This window comes from Magallana gigas, chromosome 8 (genome assembly GCF_963853765.1).
Source record: "Magallana gigas chromosome 8, xbMagGiga1.1, whole genome shotgun sequence".
NCBI lineage: Eukaryota > Metazoa > Mollusca > Bivalvia > Ostreida > Ostreidae > Magallana > Magallana gigas.
Genome location: NC_088860.1, coordinates 7677729 through 7700016, shown reverse-complemented (window position 1 = coordinate 7700016; position 22288 = coordinate 7677729). Strand labels below are relative to the sequence as shown.

At 33.7% G+C, this 22288-nt stretch overlaps 3 protein-coding genes across 6 annotated transcripts in view; 2 read left to right on the top strand and 1 right to left on the bottom strand.

The window, feature by feature from the left end:
* The window catches only part of LOC105325172 (uncharacterized), a 28369-nt gene extending 21699 nt beyond the window's left edge, over positions 1 to 6670 (bottom strand). Inside the window, exons 1-5 of the mRNA XM_066068962.1 lie at positions 6577 to 6670; positions 4694 to 4798; positions 4330 to 4346; positions 3000 to 3990; positions 1236 to 1501 (exon numbers count right to left, since the gene is read on the bottom strand). Of these exons, the coding sequence (XP_065925034.1) occupies positions 1236 to 1501; positions 3000 to 3990; positions 4330 to 4346; positions 4694 to 4766 (1347 nt within the window). The 5' untranslated portion in view covers positions 4767 to 4798; positions 6577 to 6670. The remainder of the gene's footprint in view (positions 1 to 1235; positions 1502 to 2999; positions 3991 to 4329; positions 4347 to 4693; positions 4799 to 6576) is intronic.
* On the top strand, positions 6643 to 13005 carry LOC105318158 (protein mono-ADP-ribosyltransferase PARP14). Of its 4 annotated transcripts, none has more exons than XM_066068310.1 (7): positions 6643 to 6721; positions 8285 to 8380; positions 8621 to 9641; positions 9838 to 10572; positions 11286 to 11896; positions 11979 to 12196; positions 12274 to 13005. In XM_066068310.1, exons 1-7 carry the CDS (start codon positions 6719 to 6721, stop codon positions 12380 to 12382), a joined length of 2793 nt encoding a protein of 930 aa, XP_065924382.1. In that variant the 5' UTR covers positions 6643 to 6718; the 3' UTR covers positions 12383 to 13005. The 4 variants fall into 4 exon arrangements, with proteins under 4 accessions (XP_065924382.1, XP_065924381.1, XP_065924384.1 ...); XM_066068309.1 differs by having other exon boundaries at positions 8618 to 9641; XM_066068312.1 differs by having other exon boundaries at positions 6643 to 6783.
* A 3765-nt stretch (positions 13006 to 16770) lies between these two features.
* LOC105318157 (uncharacterized) lies at positions 16771 to 22024 on the top strand. The gene is made up of 4 exons (XM_066068961.1): positions 16771 to 17017; positions 19277 to 19536; positions 20562 to 21707; positions 21894 to 22024. The coding sequence occupies exons 3-4, from the start codon at positions 20594 to 20596 to the stop codon at positions 22022 to 22024; spliced, it is 1245 nt and encodes a 414-aa protein (XP_065925033.1). The 5' UTR covers positions 16771 to 17017; positions 19277 to 19536; positions 20562 to 20593.
* Positions 22025 to 22288: the final 264 nt, after the last annotated feature.

Here is a 22288-nt window from a genome sequence, read left to right as displayed (position 1 = left end):
AATGTTTTCACAATTTGTCTCAAACCGGTAGGGGACGTGTATTGCTTATGCAATACTCTCAGAATGCTTGTTATCAGTGTCATAATTATTTCAAGCTCCAACAAAAGTGGAGGGTAGGGGGCACCCATGCCATTTCAATTTTTTTAATAAGTTAAGAAAAGTGTCTACTTCGAAAAAAGTGGGAGATGGGAGAGGTAGCCCACCCACCCCCAATGCTGCGTGCCTGTGATGTGTACACACGGTGTGCTCTGGAGTATTCAACTAATCAGCAAGTAAAAATTATGAATGAGACATATTATGGCGCGAAGCCCTGCTTTACCATTCACGCAGCAGTTGAGATCTCCGATGGTTTGAATGAACTCGTCCACTGGCATAGATCCATTTGGAGGGGATCAACTGATTTTTTGACATTTGTTTTGAAACAACTACATTTACATGTATCATACTTTGGATCGATGTTTCAGAAGAAAAGTATCGAATTAACATATATGCACACGTGAGTTGTAATTGTTGAATGCACATTTAGTACGACACTTGAGTTAAACCCTTTTCAAAATATATGAACTCGCCCAATTGATCGAAAATTGGGTCACAACCCGCTTCGCGAATTTGTTCCTCCAGTAAATATTCAAGCTACATGAATGCATATAGTTTGAACTGATGATTCGTTGTTAGTGATGATAATCCAACATCAATTATTATTTGCATTGTACATGTACCACAATTGGCAATGTGTAGCAACTTGTTCCGTTGACACCCCTGCCTCTCACCACTTAAATATGGCAATCCTAATTTAAATCAGGATTACACCACATACACACGTGCATGGTGAACAGCCGTTTTACTTGAAAATTCTTGCTCACTGTTGCTTATTACATCCTATATAACATTTTCATCAATTGTAAATGTTGACACATTAAACATGCATTGGTTTATCTTTTTATGAAAAATCTTGATATTACTTGCTCCCACTGTTTCGGGGCTGCAACTTTCAAACCTTAGATATGCCTGACGTCATGACGTCAGGCAATGAATTTAACATTCACTATAAAGGGAATAGGACTTCAAAATTGTTTTGGCAAATCAAAAATATACCTTGGTTTGTACATATTTTCTACTGATTTTTCTGAAGTTTGCTTTTTCCTTTTAATTTATAGTATATGTACATGTAATATGTTTTGTAACATCATGTTTTTAATGAAAGTATTTGACAAACACAGCCTTAATTTACTCACCTGTGAATTTCCATTGGATGATGATTTCCTGTTTTCTGGGTCTTCATCCCTAATCCTAAAATACTCTGGATACAAAGATTTCATGGTTTCTAGTGTGATGGATGTTGGATTCTTTATGTATTTCCTACATGCAGACTTCATTTCATCTACCACTAATGGGTCTGTATCAACAAAGTGAACCTCTTGCAAAGTCCTGCCTGTTCCAAACTGTTGTATACCAATGATGTATGCTAAGGCACATAATTCAATTGGAACCAAAGAGTATCCTTTAAAATGGCAAAAATGATTTAAAGGTTATTGTTAAATAGTATTCCATTAAGGTGTAATATCCCTCTGATGAGAGAGATAACTTCTATAGAAAATAACCTCACTTTGTTTCTGTTAACTCACAATTATTAAGGCATGAAGCAACAAAGGGAGGCAGTGCTGGGCCCCAATTTATGCTGGAAGACGACATTTATTTAAAATTCAATTATTAAAAAAAAACGAAAATTTGAACGAAACGAACTGAACCAAAACTTTTGGCAGGGGAAAATAAGTAAAGAAAACTTTTTTTTTTAAATGCAAGAAGCGAATCATATTTGTCAAAATCTTAATAAGGCAATATCTACATGTATACCCCTTCCCCCAATGGATTAATTTTTAAAAAAATATTACTATATTTTATGTACTTGTACATTATCAATTTTTGACAAATCTAGCAGCGCTTCATTACTTCAACTTTGTTTCATTTGAATCTAGTGATATTGACTTTCATGAAATCAATATGAAATCTTTCAAAAAATATATGGTAAAATTAATATCAGAGAGATATTACACCATAAGTGTACACTTTTTTCTTGTCACAGAATCATACATTTAGAAATTTTCTCAATGAATCAAACATTGCTTGCAAAAGGTGATCAAGTAAAGTTAATACATGTAGTAAGATTCTTGATATCACTTTGATCACTTAGAAGGGTTTATGAAATAAACATGATTAACCCTAAGGACTTCCAAATATTGAGAGAGAGAGAGAGAGAGAGAGAGAGAGAGAGAGAGATATTTAGTTTTGCAGGGATACTCTTCTTATATAAACAATATAAAATTATTTTACTGTACAAATTTTGAACATAATTATTAATTTCATCTGAATGAATGACCAGTCTAAATATATCTATACTCTGTCACGAGTTTTTGCTTCCACCACTTTTTGCTTGATATTTCGATACATATAAATACCTTGTGCTCAAACTACGTTCATCCACTAATATGAAAAATGTCCAGATTATCTGTTTTGAACGCCCCCTCTATTGCTTCAAGTTTAAATACACATCCAAAAATAGAAAGTCTATGGTATTTTGCATTGCATCAGCCATTTATAAGCCCGGATGTTAACGTAGGTATCCCGAGTACTTTCGAATAGAGAAAAGATGTACACATTTCCCATTATAAATCTTCGTAAGAAATTTGTATTCCTTCCTGTGAACTTTTATGAGAGAAAAATGATAACTGCTCAATGAAGATATCTTGGATATATTCCCTTTTATCAATTTCAACTGTATTAATTTTTTTCATGGTATGTGTATTTTTATTAAAAATCATCAAAAAGTTATGAAAGCAATAACTTGGGACAGGCTATAGTATCAGTAGTATGAGTGGACTTTCTCTAAAAAATAAATTGAAGCAAAGATGTGCCAGCTTCTTACAATGGTCTGTTTTTGTAGCTTCTTTTTATTTCATATCAAGTAAATAAAAATAAAATACAAATGTTACAAACTTTACCTGAACTTATAGCAGGCATAGCCACAGAGGCAATGTATGAAGAATCTGCCATCTTCAGCACATTTGTCACTGTATCTGCTAGCAAGTACATACATTCTTCTTTCTTTCCATAATCATTCCAATAGGGACCAACTGCATGCAGTATATATTCAAACTTGTCTCTCAGAGCACCAGGAAGACTTCGGTAACACTTTGAAGTCCTAAGTAAATTTTCTTTTTGGAGAAGTGTTTTACAATGTATCTCATATACAGACCCAGCAGCTTTGCGGATGACTCTGGAAACACCAGCATCAAATGTCAAGCTTTTGTTAGTAGCATTTACAATGGCTCTCACATTAGCATCCAGTATAGATCCATTGTATACCTTAACTTTCAATGAACCAATTAGAACTCCATCATTTTCTTGCTTGTTTGATACACTTGATGAAGTTGAGGAAGATAAAGTCGAGCTTGGAATACTTCTGTACACTGAAGAACCTGATGTGGGCTGATCAGATGACTTCCTTGTCATGTTAAAATTTGTTCCAGCATCCCTCATTTTCTTTCTCTCAAATTCACTGCACACAGCTTTATAAACTTCACACAAACAATCATAGGATGGACTGAATATGAGGAATCCTCTTCCTGGTAAAAATGTTGGATCACACACCAGACAGTCAGAAGTGTTACGTCTTTTCATATCAATAGAGTATCTCAGCTCATCAGAGACAGTCTGATTTATCTCAACATACCATAGTTGTGATAGCTTTTTTTCAATGTCTCTTACTATGCATTTAATTTCCTCACTCAAAACAGCAGAGATGTGTTCAATAGTACATGAATAAGGAAACATATCAGTTGATCTGTTTTTCAATTTCTCTTTTTCTTGAGAACAAAAGTGTACTATAACGTTATACTGAACTTCTGTGATTTTCCACTGATGTAAATAGCCAATATTCTCATAAACAAAATGACAATCAAAAAACTTGGGACCACTCACGGCACAGTCTAACTAAAATGAGAAATATTTAAATAAAAATTTACAGAATCAAAATCAAAGTCATAACTTCCCTGGTGCAATATCAAAAAAAATAATCTGGCAGATAATATCATTCATACTAATAATGTACCGGTAAGTCAAAATTATCTGTTTCACTGTGAGGTTATCTGACAGACGTACAAGACAGAAGTTAGATATGTATAACACATGCTACATATCAGTGTGCCCCTTTGTCAGGCTTCTAGGATTAGACTATAACAAATATTAAATATCTACATCTTGTATCTTACTTGAATAATAAAATATACATTAAAATTAAAACTGCTGTATAATTTGATATAAAATACTTACCCAACTGTAGGTGGGTCCTAAAAAATAAATAACGGATGATGTAAAATATGACCCCTGGTCAATTCATTTTGTTGAGAAAAAAAAACATACAGGATAAGTATGTTTTATTACTGGAGTGGATATTGACTGCATAAAGGATTTTGCAGTCATTAGATCATATTTTAATCAGTAAAGTAGGCAGTATTTCTCCTGTAAATGCATTCTCTTTTCAGAAGTGGACAGGCATCAGCCTACATCCACATGGATGTAGGTTATGCCTATCCACTTCTCAAAAGAGTATACTGTAAATGCTGATTAATCATTGATTAGTCCTGCATCAGGTGTGGTAGTTTTAATATCATACTAACAACTTCATAATTAATACCTGGTACAGTTGATGACACACCGTCTACCTCCATGTCTACCTCCATGTCTTCTTCTGTTCTAGCTCTTGCCATTTTGAATCAAGGCACTGAACTCACATCTTCATCTACAATCATTCATTCGTTAATAGTCATATTAACCTGTATGTAATTTATTTGTCTGAGTTAGCCAAAAGGAGATACGTTTTACATAAGGATTTTACGAGGAGGTTATTCAACATAAACTTTTGATCTAGAAAATTGGTTCAAGGTCACTATACATCCTCCACCCACAAGCACTTAAGGTATTTAATGTATAATGACCACATCTTGTAACTAATAAATGAATGGTCTAATATTCTTAAAGACAATTAATATTATCATGTTAAAAAATACTCCACGAAAGGAATGTTCAAAATTTTTATTATTTTCCAATTATTTTCCCATTGAATTTTACATTGAAGTCTATGGACTGCACATGTTTTAAGGACCTCAATGTATAATGAAGGGATATTGAACAATTTTGAATCATTTTAAAATAGTTAAATATTTATTGCTATATAACTATCAAAGTTAGACATGCAGACAACATATAAGGAGCCGGTCATTTTGCACCTTAAAATTTTCTAAAGAGTCATCTCCCCTTAATGGAAAAAGGAAAATTTTAATTTTGTCAAAACATATGCGGTAATTGAATCATTTTATTTCATATTTTAATAATATTAAAGGTAATGCAGGTATTAACCAAGAGAGTTTTACGAATCATAAGTTACTTTTAACAATATCTTAATAAAACATACGTTGCCTATTGACTTCAATGCAAAATTCAAGGTGTAATTAGTTGGACCATAATTAAAATTTTGAAAACTTCTTTGGAAGAGTATTTTTATTTGATAACACCTTTAAAAAGTTCAAGATGAAAAATGGCTGTCTTCTGATATATAGGCAGCCATGTGAATTATTTGGTTCATTTCACTTTCACTAACTGTTAACTAACTATAGCAATACTTAAACAATAAAATGCTTTCTTTGGTGATTCATTTGGGATATGAACAGAAGGTGGCGACATTGCAGAAAAAATGCATAACCCCTGTAAGTGACCTTGGGTCAAAATCATGACACACTCTCAGGTCATAAGCAATCTTTGTGCAAAGTAGGAACTTCCAATGTTTCCTCATAACAAAGATATAGACCAGACACAATTGACAGACAGACAGAAAGACGGACAGATGGAAGGACAGACAGCTAGACTTGATCTGTAGAACAAAATATGCATGAAGTCAAGCAGGAATATTAATGTGATCATTGGCCTATTTCAGGTTCCAAAATACAAATGTGACAGGTGGTGAAAAGTCAAGTCTTAACCGGAACTCTAACCCAGGGCCTCTGGCGAACAATACCAGTACCAGCGCTCTAACCACTGAGCTGTTGTGACCCGATATATTGACGGACAGTCACACATCTGTTAACTGGTGACACCATAAAGGAAACTAAATTTTCTTGTGGTAATGCACAATAACTTGCACATTATTCAAAGCCAAATGTACAATAATCTTGCGCTATTTAAGAATTTCACGATTCCGTATTCCACTCATTTATCAGTTTGTACATTATTTTTTAGAAATGCCCTCCCTCCCCCTCCCAACATTTTGCATCTCATACATGTATACTTATTAGCCTACGTATGAACAAGAAAGCAAATGACATGGTCACTAAGTCTTGATCTATTTCAAAATACATGCAAAAACATGCAAGATTCGGCGCTTCCATTTTTCAATATAGGCCATTTTGGCCAATTTGGCTTACTATTTGATGAATTTGCTTAAATTATTTCAACTTCATCTATAATAATCTTTAAAATTATGTAAACACCGTGATTGAGATCTCTCACGTCTTCAAAATTTACCTGCGTATGTTTCAAATATGCCTACTTTCGTTCTGTGTTTACTTGGAATTTCCACTTTCGGTTTGTCACAAACTATTTGAGGATGTGCATTTGCTAACGTTATCTAACGTTACCTTCCGTGAATAATTTTTGACGGATATGAATGGTAAAATTTACAGTAAGGCGGGTGTTGAATAAACTGTTTATCTCATATATCATGAACAACAGGTAAGAGTAACAACAAAAGAACGTAATTTTTGTTTTACGGGTACGGGTTGTATGCTAAAGGGACACAACTCAAAAACCATGATATTTGATTGTACATGGGATTTGGACAATCAATGTAAAGCGTATAATGTAGGCTATACGTTACGGTTTCATTTCGACCATCTATTTAAAAAAGCGTTTACAAAGTAAAGAAATAAAAAAAAATTAATGACTAGGCTATATGTAAATATGTATATATATATAGAGAGAGAGAGAGGGAGAAGATTGTTCTTGTAATCTTTTTTCATATTTTTTTTTTTTGGGGGGGGGGGGCAAATTTTGTGGTTATTTTCCGTGCACGGATCAGTAAAATTCCAAAAAACTTGGCGTCAGACCTTTATTCCACTCGTTAAATTTGAGGATCCGTGGATGTTTTTGTACAAAAATAGAAACGTCGAACTACTCTGAGTTACCAGTTAGAATATTTAAATTTTCAGTCATTTTTGGACAACAATTTAGAATTCTAAAGCAAATTTAAATTGATTGTTTTATAGCAATGTCTATTTTTTTTCTACCTTTTGTGGTACGATTTTAGTCTGATATTTTATTATTTAAAAGAAAATGGATAAGATATAATGTTTAAAAATACCTAAATACCTAACCATTTTAAAATTGAAAAAATATGATTTGGAGAACATCGAACAAAAATATACCTCTAAATCCTTTATCACCCTTTAAACTCCGTCACTTTCTTTTATTAACATTTGCTAGTATTTAAACAATAAAATGCTTATTCAAAACATAATGTGTTAGCGGGTCTTGTAATTTTTTCTGCAATGTGTCTATCTTCATAGCCCACATTAATTATCAAAGATAACATTTTATTGTATAATGATAAAATGACAAAAATATTGTGGTTTTTAAATTTCTGTTATAGCCATATTTTTGTGGAAAAGGCCGTTAAGAAGCCTTATTATAGGAGCAAAATTGAGTTTCTGTCGTCATGTACAATAATTGATTTGCTATATATTCCTTAGAAGAGAAATATTTACCTTGACAAAAATTAATGATTTTTTCAAATTTTATTTATCATAAAAGTTTAAGTTATATGCAGTCGTATCATACTAGCAGGTTTTTGCAGCATAATAAAATTCTCATATTACCTTAATGAATTATTAAATAAATCCCATTTGGAGTAGATAAAAGTAACTTAATGTACATCAATACGTTTGATAAAGAGAATAGCAAATTCTTCTTTGAGTCCGATATCATCATGATTATTTCGTGCACTCCGTGATCTTTTTTTTCTTCTCTAAGTTACTGAAAATTCGATCGATCGAATAATCGATCGATAAACTGGTTAGAACTGGTTTGTGTAGATTTTTCCACTGTCGGTATCAATAAAGCGCCATGAACCACAATCGGATTGTTTATATATTATATACATGTAAGAAATAGAGATGAACATGCTCAATGGATGTAAATACATTTCAAACGTACATTTCATTCTCTTTACTTTCAGATATCAGACAAATTTTGCATAATGAATAAAGAAAAAATACCAAGAACGCTGCCAAAAAAGGGAGAATCTTCGACACACATGAGTCATGTAGGAATTGTAAGTTTAAGTTGCACACATATTACATATCTTTGTATCATATTTGTGAATGAGTTTTAATGGATAGGTGTTTTTCACAACTTTTTCATTTCCCATTCATCTGAAAATATGAATTATATGTTAAGTAAAGTTATTAGACACCCTGAATATCATAGCAAAACGGAAGAGAAGGTATTAAATTGTGGAGTGATTTTAAGGGAGAAAGTAAGGATTTATTATATCTGTTCAACTTTCTAGCAGACAATTGAAAAGGAAAATGCCAAAGTACTCATAGCACTTTTCGAAGAAGACCTGAAACGTTTTGATGCAGCAGATGACTGCATTACAATAAAAATCGACAAAGCAAATCAGCAAGTTAAAATCTCCAGCAACAAAGGTCCTTCTTACGCGGAAAACAAAAAAGAACAAATCATCAAAATGTGTAGTAAAGTTCAAAACGATGTATTCAAAGTAGATAATAATAGGGAAGATGAAATTGAAAAGGTGCGTAAACATCTAGAGAGTAATACAGTATACTTCACGGAATCTCAAGTAAATAATGCCCGCCTGTTTCGAATGAAGACGAGAACACCATCGTTAATGAAAAATTGCATGTCGGAGCTTAATCAATTACTTGGACGACAATTCGAAAAATCGCTACAGGGAAAATTAGTAGGAGCAACAGAAATTAAAGTATTAGAAGGAAAGTATGTGGACGAAGAAGCAAAAGTAAAAAGCTCTCCTCGTCAAAACATCTCGCAGCGAGATCAAAGAAACGTTCAAACAAAACAAAAACAGGAAAGCTCAAAAAACCAAGCTGGATCTTTGCGAACAGAGAAGGCTACTCTTGTACACAATAAACCTTCTCATACAGAAAGCAAATTAGATGTACGGCTTAAAAATGGCTTGAGATTCATGGTATATGTTCAAGATATCACCTCTGCGCCTGTCGAAGCTATAGTTAATCCAGCAAACGAGGATTTAGCCAACACCGGTGGATGCGCATATATCATATCAACCGCAGCAGGACCAAAGTTTGAATCAGATTGCAAAAAAATCATAAAGAAAAACAAAAGAATTAAAGAAACAGAAAATGAAATAACCGTTCCGGGAATATTGCCTTTTAAATGTATCATTAACGCTGTGGGACCACAGTGGGCATCATATGATGACAGTCACAAAATAAAATGTCTGGAGGATCTCTATGTCACTATCAGAAAGGTCTTGGATACATCGGAAAAAGAGAAAATTAAATCTGTTGCCATACCTCCAGTTAGCTCAGGTAAGATATTTTTATGCACTGTACACCTTCCATCGTTTTGAGTATGCTTTCAACCTTTCAATGCTCAACTTTTCTTTTAGATCCAAAATTTATGCAAGTGGTTAAATCATAACTTTATATTTATTTTTTCTTTTCATAACAATCTTTTGTTTTAATATATTGAAAATATTAACTGTTTGTGGAATTTATTGTGCAGGTATTTTTGGAGTTCCCAAAGAACTATGTGCCCCGATGTACGTTCAAGCCATCGTAGATTACGATTTCATGAAGAAAAAAATTCCTCAAGAGGTTCATGTTGTAGATCTCTCGGATGAAGTATTAAACCTCACTTGCAAAGCATACCAATCATTTACAGAAGACCCAAAACTGATCATGCCGAAAGCCATTCTGAAGAAATACAATGAAAAAGTAACCGGAGAAAATGCTTCAAAACAAGCAAAAACATCTGAAAAAGACTCATCACAAAATCTCTGTAGACTTCTAAAACATGACAGTAAAAAACCTATTTTTGAGATGGGAAGCGGAGTGAAGATTTTGATATACAGAGATGATCTGGTAAAGTTGAAAGGAATTGGAACCCTTGTATCCGCCGAAAATAGTGCATTCACAGGAAATGGTAAATTAGCTCAAAGTATATTACGAAGTGCTGGATCATCTTATGAAAAAACACATGATCAAATTCGTCGTGAATTAGGAATTCGGCGTCTTGAAAATGGTTCCTTTAGAGTCTCGAATGCTGGAAAACTAGACTACAGATTTGTAATACACGCTGTAGTTGGTCGGTTTTTGGAATCAGTTGAACCTCAAACACATGAATTACTTGATCTTAGATTAACTACGTTGAAAATTCTTCAACATGCAAATCATTTGTGTACCACAGACAAAAAATCAAAAAATCTCGATAAAATAGCAATGCCACTGTTAGGAGCTGGTATGTAAAATTCATTGCTATTATTATTATTATTCTTTGCACTTTTATCTGAAGACTACTCGATATATAACGAGAACAAAAGCATTATGTGATTTTTATTGTGTTGAATTATTATGTTTTACATCAGACTACATTTATGCATTGAATGCTTATTTTTGGGTGTCGTCGGTCCAATGACACACCAAACGGTGCAGACAAATTAGATACTGCACGCACCGCTTGGTGTGTCATAGGACCGACGACATCCAAAAATAAGCATTCAATGCTATTATATTTATATCTTCATACTATGTCTATTTGTATGAAATATTGTGTATCGCCGCTATAAAACCATTATATGCGCATTTAGTCAGGAATATGAAACATACATTGGACAACCATATTAACATGTTATTTAGTTAGCTTCCGCGACAAAAAATATAGTGCGAGAAACTTTGTGGAGAAAAATCTATTTAATTAAGTAGTAGATTTATATTAATGATTGTTTTTCAAAAGTACAAATCAAATTGGTTATGTAAGATTGAAAGTTTCATTTAATGTTACAAAAATAAATATACTCAAAACATGTGTATAGATCTGTGATCATGGCGCATGAATTAGCATAGTGATTCATAGACAATTAAATGTCGCAGATTCCAATGCAAAAATAAGGGGAAATATACACTGAACGTAAATACAAGATTTTGACAAATAATATCATGATTCTTTTTTAGGTGCCCTAAGAAACCCTCGATGTTTAGAGATTCTGTGTTCCTATGTATATCAAGGAATTCAAAATTTCTTCAGATATCCAAGTGCATTAAAAGAAGTTCATCTGGTTAGTTTCAATGAGGAAACGCACAGGGCTTTTACAAAGGTTTTTATGGATGAATCTGCCAACGACTTTCATAGATCTCGAGATCCCCCGCCAACTAAACGGCCGTTGTCTGCATCATTAAGAATAACGGATGAAAGACGAGAAACAAGTGTCCCTATTTTCATCTGGAAAATCGAGGAACCAAATCAAGATACACGAGATTTTAGAAAATATTTTACATCTCCAATGCCAAATACGGAGGAGGATGATTGCATTATCTGTTTGACATCATTCATAAACCCGGTGTCACTAAAGAGCTGCCATCACATTTTCTGTGAAGAATGTATTGGCGAGTTTTTTTCACAAAAACCGGTTTGTCCCGTTTGTAATACAATGTACGGGAAAATATATGGCGATCAACCTAAAAATGGGACCGCCACCATTTTCAAAGAGAAAATACAACTTCCTGGAGAAGATTGCAAGGACACCTGGGTTATAATGTATGACTTTCCAGATGGGAATCAAGAGGTAATAAAGTACATTTTTTTATTTCAAGATATCGTGCACAAAAACTATTTAAGTAATGTAAATGTTACTTTATCTATCACAGGAGTGGCACCCAAATCCGGGATATCCCTACAAGGGGACCCGGCGGACGGCCTATTTACCCGTTAATGAGAAGGGTACCACGGTTCTACACATGCTGGAGAGAGCCTTTAAGCAGGGCCTGACTTTCACCATTGGTTTCTCTAGAACCACGGGACGTAATAATGTCGTGACGTGGAATGATATTCATCACAAAACCAGGACGAGTGGCGGACCGGAAAGGTATATCAAATATAAAACAAAGTCCATTAAAATCATGTGTCTTGTATACGTCTATTTTCATTTAATTTTCCTGGTAGGTTTGGTTACCCTGACCCTGATTATCTTGAGCGTGTTCGAGAAGAGCTAGAAGCCAAGGGGATCACGGTTCAAGTGGAAGAGAGAAAACCTGCAAAAGATAAAAAGTAGGGGAGAAAAACTAACCTCCATACAAACCTTGAGCATATCATATGTGGATTATTTTACTTTGAATAATGGATCATGGATTGGTTTTTTGAAACCTTTAAAAGTTGAGATTATATTGTTTTCAGTCACCGGATTTTAATCATGGCAAATATTAGAGTTTGTATTGTTATATATACATGCAATATTCACTTGTTATATATTGAATTCATATCGTTTAGTTTCTTAAAGTGCACAAATAGTTAAACATGTATTACAGATTATAAATGTTTTGATTTTTTACTTTGATTACATTTTAGACAAGTTAACTTGTACATTATTTTTAGCTCACCTGAGCTGAAAGCTCAAGTGAGCTATTCTGATCACATTTTGTCCGTCGTCCGTCTGTCTGTCCGTCTGTCCGTCTGTAAACTTTTTACATTTTGAACTTCTTCTCTGAAACCGCTTATCCAATTTCAACCACATTTGACACAAAGCATCTTTATGGGAGGGCGAATATAAATTGCAGAAATAAAAGTCCGATCTGTTTTCAAAGCGGAGAAAACCTTGAAATTGTAGAAAAAGGGGGGTGCATTTTTAAAAATCTTCTTCTCAAGAACTACCGAGGCAAATTCAACGTAGTTTAGTATAGATTATCCTAATGGGAAGGAAAATATAAATTGCAAAAATTAAGGGGTAATTCTGTTTCAAATCTGACTTATTACGAAAATAATAATAAAGGAAAGGCGTCTTTCAATCAGTTTAATAGCTTCAGGCTCGGCATCCGGTAAAATGGGTAGGCAAGACTTGGCCAGGGCAAAACAAAAGATTGGCAGTTATTAATCTGCCAATCTCATTAAAATTTCAGGATATTTGATGGACTAGTATATTTGTATTCGCTGTAAATATTGCTGCAAAATAATGCGTATTTGGAATTGACGATTGCCGATCTGCCCCGGCTTTTATTTTGCCACGGCCCGGGTTTGCATACCCATTTTACCTAGACTCGTATTCCATACTTCTTTAACGAGGTTCTTTGTTTAAAGCAGCCATGCCATTATACGAAAAAGGGTCGATCTGACTATGATGAATTTGCTTGTTGTGCAACAGTTCGCGTATGAAGGGAAATTTTGAAACATGCAAAATATATTGGTGCCGATTTTGTGAAGTAAATTGAGGCTAAATATTTCAATGCGTTGACAGTTTTCACACATGACGTTGGTGTTCGCTTGTTCTGATTTTCGTTTCGTTTTCATTATTTATGCTTTGTAACCTGGAAACTATCGTCTGTATTTCGTGATTTTTACGTATTAAATCAAACAGAGACTTCGGTAAATCAAGCAGTTCACTGTTTACGTGCGCAAATTACATGTAAGCAAAATCTGATGATGGGGTAGGTGCCTACTGAAATACAATTCATTCTATCGGTAATTCGGCATTATCTTTTGCGTAATGATGGATTAATGCAATAGGTTTTGTTGAGATGCTCGGCATTTTCTCGAGTTTATTCAGTTTAAATAGTTTGATATCGCTGACGGAAATTTGTAGGTATATACATGTATATATATGATTCTTTTCGAAAAAATAAATTGTGTTCTTTATTTGTTATACATGTAGTGAATGTTTCTTGTGTTTAATTGTTTACAATTTCTATTTACTAACCATATTTGAGTGTTAAGCTTCGAATTATAAGCAAGATACAGAGATTTGCTCACAATTCTATGTTTGTACACATATCTTAAAAACTAAAGATTAAAAAAGTAAAAAATTTGTCAATATTTATTAAGAAAATTTTCAAAGTCTGTTCTTCCAGAAACCAACTTTAACAACTTATTGTATTGTAAACTTAGCCTTTTTAGCTCACCTGAGGGTGGGACCACAATGGGGGGTCGAAGTTTAACAAATGAATATATAGCGTAAATCTTTAAAAATCTTCTTCTCAGAAACTAATCGGCCAGGAAAGCTGACACTTGTGTGGATGCATCCTCAGGTAGTGTAAACTCAAAGTTGTGAAAACCATGACCCCCGGGGGTAGGGTGGGGCCACAATCGAAGTTTAACAAAGGAATATAGAGTAAATCTTAAAAAATCTTCTTCTCAGAAACTAATTAGCCGGCAAAGCTGAAACTTGTGTGGAAGCATCCTCAGGTAGTGTATATGCAAAGTTGTTTTAAAGTCGTGAAAATAATAACCCCTGGGGGTAGGGTGGGGCCACAATGGGGGGTCGAAGTTTAACATATGATTATATAGAGTAAATCTTTAAAAATCTTCTTCTCAGAAACTAATCAGCCAGGAAAGCTGAAACTTGTGTGGAAGCATCCTCAGGTAGTGTAGATTCAAAGTTGTGAAAATCATAACCCTGGGGGTAGGTTTTGGCCACAATGGGAGGTCGATGTTTTACATAGGAATAAACAGAGTAAATCTTTAAAAATCTTTTTCTCAGAAACCAATCAGTCAGTAAAGCTGAAACTTGTGTGAAAGCATCCTCAGGTAGTGTAGATTCAAAGCTGTGAAAATCATGATCCCCAGGGGTAGGGTGGGGCCACAATGGGGGATCTAAGCTTAACAAAGGAATATATAGGGTAAATCTTTAGAAATCTTCTCATAAACTAATCAATGAAACGATTCTTTATAATTGTTAAGACTTTGGCCCCAGGACAATTCTTTGGCCTCACGAGAAGGTTCAGAGGTTGATGTACGTTTATATCCCATATATAAACTATTGTTAAGGATCTTTTTGAGAACTGCAATACTCAACATATGATATGACTATAAAATCATCCTGTTAGAAAAGGGACTAATGATTATAAACATAAGAATATCCAGGGGAAAATGGATTTTATTTATACAGGATCTACATGTATTATTGTATATTGTCCAGATAGTTTGTATTATGACTCCATTAAGCTGATTTTATCATACCTATTGTTCCTCAGGTGAGCGATGTGGCCCATGGGCCTCTTGTTTTTTTTTTTTTAAATCTTAGTCGTTGACATTTAAATTTTTTGTGGTATGAAGGTTTTTTTTTCAAAATTATAATTCTTCTAGTATGTTTTGTTTGATTTTTTGTTGTTTTATTGTTATATGTGGTATTTTTCCAAGTTAAAATTTTCACACAAAGTGTTTGCATGTTTACATATGTGCACGTTATATTAAAAATATAATATACATTTTTTGGTTGGATTTCTGTTACCTGATTAAAGGACCAATTAAGCTTTTTCTTATTATCTGTTGTCCATCGGTCGTTCCCTTTTTCAACAAAACATGAGAAAATCCCTAGAAAAATTCAATGGTCAAATAAAGGTCAATGGTTCTATTTTTTTAAAGAATAATAGTTTGGAAAATATAAAAAAAAATTGATGTTTTTTCTAAGCCTGATAAACCGTTAGTACAGATGTGATATCTAATATCTGAGATATGAAACATACAAAGTTTTGTTCAAACCATGACTCAATGAGAACAGGACGAGGTCATACATTAAAACTTAAAAGTTTATCCTGTAACGAATATAAAACATACTTTTGAAAGATTGATGTTTGAAATTGCGGTCGATGCAACCAATTGTGTTTTAACCAGTATAAAGAATATAATAATTTTCCAACTTTGGGTAAGTGGAGGCTACCAGTATTTGGGAATGAGGGTTGAAACTTTTACAAGGTGATACACCGAATAAATGTTATTACATGTAGTCCCCTACCGGTTTTCACCGGAGGAGACTATAGCTTTCCTCTGCGTCCGTCAGTCCGTCCGTCCGTCTGTCTGTCCCACTTCAGTTTTCCACACTTTTTTTCTTTATGCGTTTGAGGAATAATATGAAATTTGCTGAACAGCTTCAAAATGTTAAACTTCAGATCAAGTTTACACTTTTGTAGCGTCTGGTTGACATTTTTCGAGAAAACTAGTTGTTTATATTCCAATTCTTTAATGTTCGGGTTCGTTATCGGGCTCGGTGTGTATCAAACAAACGAGGAAAGTATGTTGTCAGTAATAATATCGTGCATTACTTGGACCATTCCTTTTATTGTTTTTTACAAACAAATAAGTTCTGTTAAATAGTGTCAAGCATTGTGTTGTAAATTTAATCGACAGGGTTTTTTGTATTATTACAATCGGGTTCGTTATCGGGTCGGTAAACAGACGATAAGAAATGATATTCTGCATAACAATGCATTGTTTTCACAAATTTCTACAAACCGGTAGGGGACGTGTATTGTTTATGCAATACTCTCAGAATGCTTGTTTGTGAATGCTATGCATATCTTTAGATCAACGTGTAATCGGCCAAGTCAGAAGACAATCAAAGTTTTATATCCATTAACCAATGAAAGTCGGAGAAGACCATTATTGGATGGGAGGGTTTTTTAAAATTTTAAACAGGGAATAAAACTCAAAATAATGTGGAACAATGTTCTAATCCAATTATATTCTCGAAGTATTAAGATAAAGAATTGTTTTTGATTAATTAAGATAATTCTAGTTACTAGTGATTTAAAGACTCTGCTGGGCACCCCTGCGAATGTGTCCGGAATATTTTCTTTATCGTTGCTAAGTATGCAATGAATCCAGAGGTGCTCGAATGAAAGTTCAAGAGATATCTCCGAGATTTGTTCAGTTCCTGTGAGATTTCGAGCGGAAGTATAAGTGTTCGGATAATATTATCAAGGTACGTAATAACTGGTCGTTTTATATATCACAACAGACTTTGATTTAAGTTAAAACATGAAAATAAAGTAAGATATATGTCTTATTTCGTCATCTAGCGGTTATTTAAACTAAACGATGATACCCAGAGCATAGTTATTGTTCATGTTCAACCACTCTACATGTGGTTGAAAATATAAACATTGGGTTGCTTAATAAAAACATAGGCTAGTCATGTTTGAAGCTTTTACCATGCTTTTTTTTAAAAATGAATGGGTGTCTCTTTTGAACAAATTTCTAGAAACATTCTACATGAAATAATATAAGGTGCGTTCAGGGTTGTACCGTTGGTGAAATTGAGATTTACCGCTTGCAGCATTTGGTTGCCATCGATGAACTATGGTAGCCAGTGGTCACCAAATGCTGCCATTTGTAGCAATTTGTATAGGTAGTACCATGAACGATTTTTTGTCAAATTCAAACAAATGGTAGCCTTTGGTTACAATTGGTTACCAATTATAACCATCTGAACATATAAAACAGTTGAAAACAAAACAAAATACCTTTCCTCTATAAAGTGTGACTGTTTTCCTTTAAAACAGCTTCATTGAGTGATTTATTATGCTAAATATCATTAATACAACGAAAGTAAAGATTAATTGCAAAATTGATAATAAATATTTAACGCCAGCAAAAAAATATATTAATAAGAACCAATTTTAACAAGAGCTCGGACTTTCTGTAGTTGTATCAAACAGCAATGTGACATAGGCTTATCAATAATTTCTTTGTTGGCCACTCAGCCATGGGTCTTTGAAATCAACAACATTTGTCTGGCTTAAATATAAAGCAATTTCTACGCAATCTGTGTATATTTCACTCGATATCAACATGCTTTTAACTTGATTTGATGCAAGAAATAGTAACGTCCTACCGAAAGTCCAAGCTCGAATATCAAAATGCCGGTTCTCTATCACACACTTTCTATAATAATGTAATGTTTCTGGATATAGAAGCGGGTTTTAGAAGCCCTCAGTTATCTTAGATTGTCTTCAAAATATTCATTCAATAAGATATGCATATATCCTATGCTCAGGCATCTTATAACCCGCCATGTTGAATTAGCATAATGGCGTCACCTACCAAACTTGCCTAAGCTCTAGGCTGCAGGTAGATTTGGTGACCTCATTTGAAATTGAAAGTACACCAATGGTCAACATTGGTAACCAATTGCTACCATTGGGAACCATTTGTAGACATTGGTGACCGAACTTGCCGTTGGTAACAATCTGGTGAACTCTGAACGCACCTACTGTTTGTTTCACTATTGATGCTATTACTAGGTCAGGCGCGGATCCAAAATCCATAATCCTTATGGGGGATCGCTACTAAGCATGTTAATTGTTGCAAGAGCATAAAAAACATATTTTCTATTGTCACATTTATTTCTAGAACTCATTTTATCCAGAAATAATGGAGATAAAGTTAAAACAAAAAAAATGTTAAAATCAATAAACCTCTAGATTTAATATTTGACTACAAGTATCTAGATTCTAGAAAATAGACTATAAACACGAGACACTATTTTTACTACTAAACTGAAAGGGTCAAATACAACCACGTGGTCTAAATTAAAAACGATAAAATTCGCAGGTGTGCTGGGATAATTGACAAAATAATCTAAAGAGAAATCAATTTAGAAACAAGCTATTGCTATATTTAGATACACAAAGCAGAGAAAGATACGAAAAAAGAAGAGAATCAAGCCCATTATTCATTGTATGAAACAATGAAACAAAGTTTTCCTCAGTCCCTTTTTTAAATTTGACGAGAAAACACGCTAGGAAAAATATTCAGAAAACGTAATTTTTCAAATCAAGAGATAAATACAAGAAATCTATCAAATTAATATATTTTTTAATTTGAGTTCAGACATATAATTTTTTAGTCTCTAAACTATATGTAAACAACTTTGTTGGATATTATTACCCATGTTACCCATGTACTCCATATATTTCGTATAAACCACAGTAAAACTCGGTTATAGCGAACACACTTACAATGAACTTACGCTTGCAGCGAAGTAATATCATTGTCCGATGACTTTATTACATGTTGTATTTGTAATCTTGACGGATATAACGAATTACACTGTTAACGAAGTAAAATCGCCCGTCTCTGGCACTTTGTTATAAGCGTGTTTTACTTTAAAATGATGAAACTGTTAAGAAACTAATCTTCGTTATTAATATTATGTTTGAAATTTGTTTTGTATGTATAGACATCTCACCCAAACTTTAACTTCTCAAGAACTTGTACCTAATAAATACATCTACGACGACGATTATTCTATTCTAGTATCAGAGTTGGCAAAAATACTAAAAAGACTTCCGCTTTGAGAATGAGAAGGGATTTTAAAATAACTGGGACTTCCCACTAAACAAGATTCAAACAGAAAGTAGAATAATTAAGAATAAATTTACTCTAAATCATCGAATACAAGATCAATACAAAGAGAGCCTTTATGCCAAGGATAAAAAGGTATTTACTGAATTTTGAGGTTTAATCGAAAATAAACTTTTTTGTATGATGTATTCTTGTAATTTATAAATTTATGAATATATTTGCAGATTGAAATTGGACTTCTCATGCAAATATACATTATTTTGTTAACTATTTATCACACACACACACACACACACACACACACATGTAACAAGTGTCACACTGCTTTGCAACCCGGGTTGTGGGGAGTAGAGAAATCGTGTTAATTAAAACAATTGCCTACGAACTATTTCTGTTGCCTTACTTATATGTATAGCACTTGATTTCTGTGTGTTGATGAGATCCATCAGTGATTTAAATCCTTGCGCAGATCCAGAAAATGTTCCGGATCTGATGCCTATTTTCCGTAATTTTACTGAGATTTTAATAATTTTGAAAATTTTCAAAGAGGAAGGGATGTCCGGACCCCCGGACTTCCCTCTAGATCCTCTGCGCATAAAACAATAAGTTCTTTGATAATGATAATAACATATCCTTTATATACAATAAGACGACCAGTTTAGCATAAAAATATTCAAAAGATCAAATGTAGGGTGACATTTTTAAAATAAAATAGTTCGTTTCCCAAAGATGTATAATGCCTTGATAAGATTATAGTTGATTTGCTTTTTATTTCACTTGCATATTGAAATCCATGTAAATAACTTTGGGCATCGTCGCAAACTACGGTTTTGAGTCCACAAGTTCCCTCAAGTGATAATGGAGAGAATCGATGTGAATCACACGTGGGTCACCGACGATGAACTTTGGGTTACAACATGTAATTCTTTGAAACGGAAATAATTATCAAAGAAAAAAATGCACCAAGATTATTTGCTGTAGCATTTCTGTAAATGCTACAGCAAATATGTAAAAAATTAACAAAATTTTAAAATATTTTGATCTAGATATTAGTTATGGAAAACAAAATTGGTTTTGCGTTTGTTAATTTGATAAGTCTAGTAAATTAACAAAAGACATATGAAGTTTCGAGAAATGCTTTTAAATGTTTTAAATTGCAGACAACAAAAAGAAAGCAAACCATTCATCAGAAATGTCTCAGAAAAAAAATCAAGAAACAGAGCTCTATTCTGGCAAGGATTCTAAAGAAAAAGATAAGGCTGACAAAGCCTTGAAGACGATATGCAGCAATGGTGATGTCACGTCTGAACTATCTGAAGATCAAACAAGCCGCGTTCTCTGTGCACCCACACCAGAGGCATTGAAAAATGCAGAAGAAAAATATAACACAATGGCAAGTGAACGCAGTGAAATAACGGAAGGAACAGAAATTAATGTTCCTGTTCAGTTGGGAAGTACAACCACTGAAATTGCAGACCAAAGTAAATTGCCCAAGAATGAAGATAAAAATGAAAAAGTTGATCAAACTCAAGCCGAAGCAAAGCATGATCAAGTAAACGGATCGGGGACCCTCCGTCAGCATGATCATAAAATCAAAGAAGGAAACTCGGAGGAACTAAAGAATAGCAGCGTTGCTAAACACGAGGATGAAAAAAGACAGAATTTAGAAGAGGGTGTACAAGCCAAGTCTATAGTAAAGTCTGACTCAAAATCAAAGAAAGAAAGTACGATAGGAAGAAAGAAATTAAATCACACAATGTCTAATGATGACACAGAGTCGGCAAACAAAATGAAAGATAGACAATTAGAAGACAAAGAGATCAGTGTAAAATGTGATGTTTGTAACATCAAAGATGATGCATCTTCAGTTGTGAAAGAAACGGTATCGAAGGCGTTTTCATTTCCGGATAAGGTAGAGATAGTTTCTCCCGAGGGATTTAAAATAAAAATATACCAACATGATCTATTAGAAACTAATGTTGACGCTATCGTCAATGCTGCAAACGACAAACTGTCACATGGAGCGGGTGTAGCCGAGGCCATTGCAAAAAGAGCAGGTCCAGATATGACAAGAGAATGCAAAGATTATATAAAGAAAAATAAATCATTGACTGTATCAAAAGCCTTTGCATCTAGTTCCGGAAAGCTAAAGTTTAAGAAAATTATTCATGTTGTCGGACCAGCTTGGTGGGATTACAAGGATAAAGTAAAGTGTTTGAACGATTTGGCAAAAACAATTACAAATCTTTTGGAAAAAGCTAAAGAATGTAGAGTCAGAACAGTTGCCATGCCTACCATAAGTTCAGGTATACCGATTCTAACGTTTTGCTTTATTTTTATGAGACGTAGTTATAAATCTTTAATAAAAAGATAAACAAGATAAATGTTATAATTATATATGTCATAATAATTTAACCATTTTTTATAGGTATTTTCAAAGTTCCACAATCTCTGTGCGCAGCCATGTATTTAAAAGGTGCGTTTGATTTCAGTATGCACAATACGTTTGGCTCTCTCCAAGAGTTACACATTGTTGACCTATCACCAGATGTCCTGGTTGCAGTTCATGAAACGTATAACCAATATCTCACCATGGACAGGGTCATCGATCCATATTGGTTAGTTTCAAGTCACGAAAAGCAGGAATCAGACACAGAAAAAGAGAGATTAACCGATGCACAAAATTCAAATTCTTCGAAACCGACTGAAAAAAAACAAAACATAGAAAAAATATCTAATGCAAAATCAGTCAATGCGAACTCTGAGGGAAATGTTAACCCCGACCATTTCACAAAAGATATCAAAAACATTCGTGTATTTATTTACACACAAGATCTGGGATCATTAGAGGGCATAGATGTTGCAGTTTCTTGCGAGAATCCCCATT

Coding starts and splice junctions, on each gene's coding strand:
- LOC105318158 (XM_066068309.1), top strand. Junction 11,897..11,978: donor TTCCAGATGGGAATCAAGAG/GTAATAAAGTAC, acceptor TATCTATCACAG/GAGTGGCACCCAAATCCGGG. Junction 12,197..12,273: donor ACGAGTGGCGGACCGGAAAG/GTATATCAAATA, acceptor TTTTCCTGGTAG/GTTTGGTTACCCTGACCCTG.
- LOC105318157 (XM_066068961.1), top strand. CDS start 20,594: ATGTCTCAGAAAAAAAATCAAGAAACAGAGCTCTATTCTGGCAAGGAT. Junction 21,708..21,893: donor CATGCCTACCATAAGTTCAG/GTATACCGATTC, acceptor GTTTGATTTCAG/TATGCACAATACGTTTGGCT.